Source organism: Penaeus monodon, chromosome 29, assembly GCF_015228065.2.
Source record: "Penaeus monodon isolate SGIC_2016 chromosome 29, NSTDA_Pmon_1, whole genome shotgun sequence".
NCBI classification, from domain to species: Eukaryota; Metazoa; Arthropoda; class Malacostraca; order Decapoda; family Penaeidae; genus Penaeus; species Penaeus monodon.
The window spans coordinates 22,503,370-22,504,980 of NC_051414.1; the positions used below are offsets into that span (position 1 = coordinate 22,503,370).

The window sequence follows — 1,611 nt, forward strand, 5'->3', positions numbered from 1 at the left end:
TACTGGTAGTTAGTAACGTCAGTATTATATCGCTACCTTCTCCCCACACAGTGTGTCTTGTCTTCCGTCATCGTCGTTGCACTAAAAGGGATGTTCCTGCAAGTAAACGACCTGAGGAGAGTGTGGGCCATCTCGCGCGCCGACGCCTTCATATGGCTGGCCTCCTTCCTGGCTGTTGTTATCATCGACATTGACTTCGGCCTGATGATTGGGGTCGTGGTGTCGCTGCTCGTATTGCTGTACAGAGGACAAAAACCCAGCACGGCCATTCTTGGTTGTGTTCCCAACACGGATATTTACCTGGATATTAATAAGTACTCCGCGGTAAGTCTTTGGAATTGTGTGCTTAGTTTCTTTCATAGAATGACAGTATTTTTAGGTCATATATAATTGTATTTTTCAGTTCATTCCGCGTGAATAAGAAAGATAATTATTTGAATTTGACATCAAAGGACGAGCCATATATTAATCTACATACTGATCTGTACCACAGGCTGCAGAGGTACCTTCAGTTTCCATTTTCCACTTCAATGGGCCGCTTCACTTCGCAAACAGTGAATACTTCCGAACTCAGATGTTCTCCATGACTGGCCTGGACCCCAGTGCTATTGTTAGTAAGAAGAAAGCCCTTGAGAAGGAGCAAGCAAAATCCGACCTTATCATCGACCCTACCAAGGTAATGCAGAGAGACCTTTTTTATTTCTTTTTCTTTTTTACTCTCAGGGTGTTATAAAGTATGACTATCAGTAACCCAGAATTTCATTTTTCTGTAAAGATTTCGCGCGGAAATAGCAGCACGTTTCTGTATTCTCATGGTCAGCATAAAAGGTTAAATCAGATGCCATACTGTTAAAGTTTTATGATTTTCTCCATTGTACAAAATAAAGTAAAGCAGAGATAGGATCATTTTTATAAATACAGTCTCTTGTTCATCTGGGCTCTTAAAGCATCAGCATTTTATCAGACTTGAAATACGACTAAAATACGTTTTTGCACGCTTTCCATCCCATGTTTCCTTTTTCCCACAAACGTCGTGTTTAAGTTCTTGATAGAATTTCTAAGATTTTTATAGAACATCTTTTTTTAAATATAGGAAAATGGTGTGCGTGGGAGTACGGAAAAGATTCCTGAGGAGTTTGAAGACAGACCAAGCGACATGAATGATAAGCATGCAGTTCTCTCCGTGCCCGTGAGTCCCGTTTTCTGTTTATTGATATATAGATTAAAATGTTCAAAGGAAGCCATTTTTATTTTATTTTGTGTGGAATTGCGTATGGTTAGAGTATTTTTGGCTCTCAGGACTAACCATCATCCGAATTTCGGCAGTTTTATAAACTAAGACAAAGTGCAGCAACTGCTTTTAGTATTCATATATCAGGAAATTCAATGGTTGAGACAGATCTGAGTGAAATTACTAATTCAACATCCATATTACACTAATGCCATATATTATGATTTCTTTCATTTTTCGCCTTCCAGGAAGTTAAGTGGCTGGTGCTGGACATGAGTAGAATCAGTTACTTGGATTCCACGGGAGGAAAACTTATCGCTCAGCTCGGGAAAGAATATAACGAGGCGGGCATTGTGCTCGTGCTTGCTTCAGTCTCAGGT

At 40.0% G+C, this 1,611-nt stretch overlaps 1 protein-coding gene across 1 annotated transcript in view; it reads left to right on the forward strand.

Annotated features, from left to right (window-relative positions):
- Positions 1 to 1,611, forward strand: part of LOC119592023 (prestin-like) — a gene marked incomplete in the record, with an annotated part of 17,229 nt that overhangs the window by 13,981 nt on the left and 1,637 nt on the right. Inside the window, 4 exon segments of the mRNA XM_037940814.1 lie at positions 52 to 324; positions 494 to 676; positions 1,094 to 1,189; positions 1,480 to 1,609. Of these exon segments, the coding sequence (XP_037796742.1) occupies positions 52 to 324; positions 494 to 676; positions 1,094 to 1,189; positions 1,480 to 1,609 (682 nt within the window).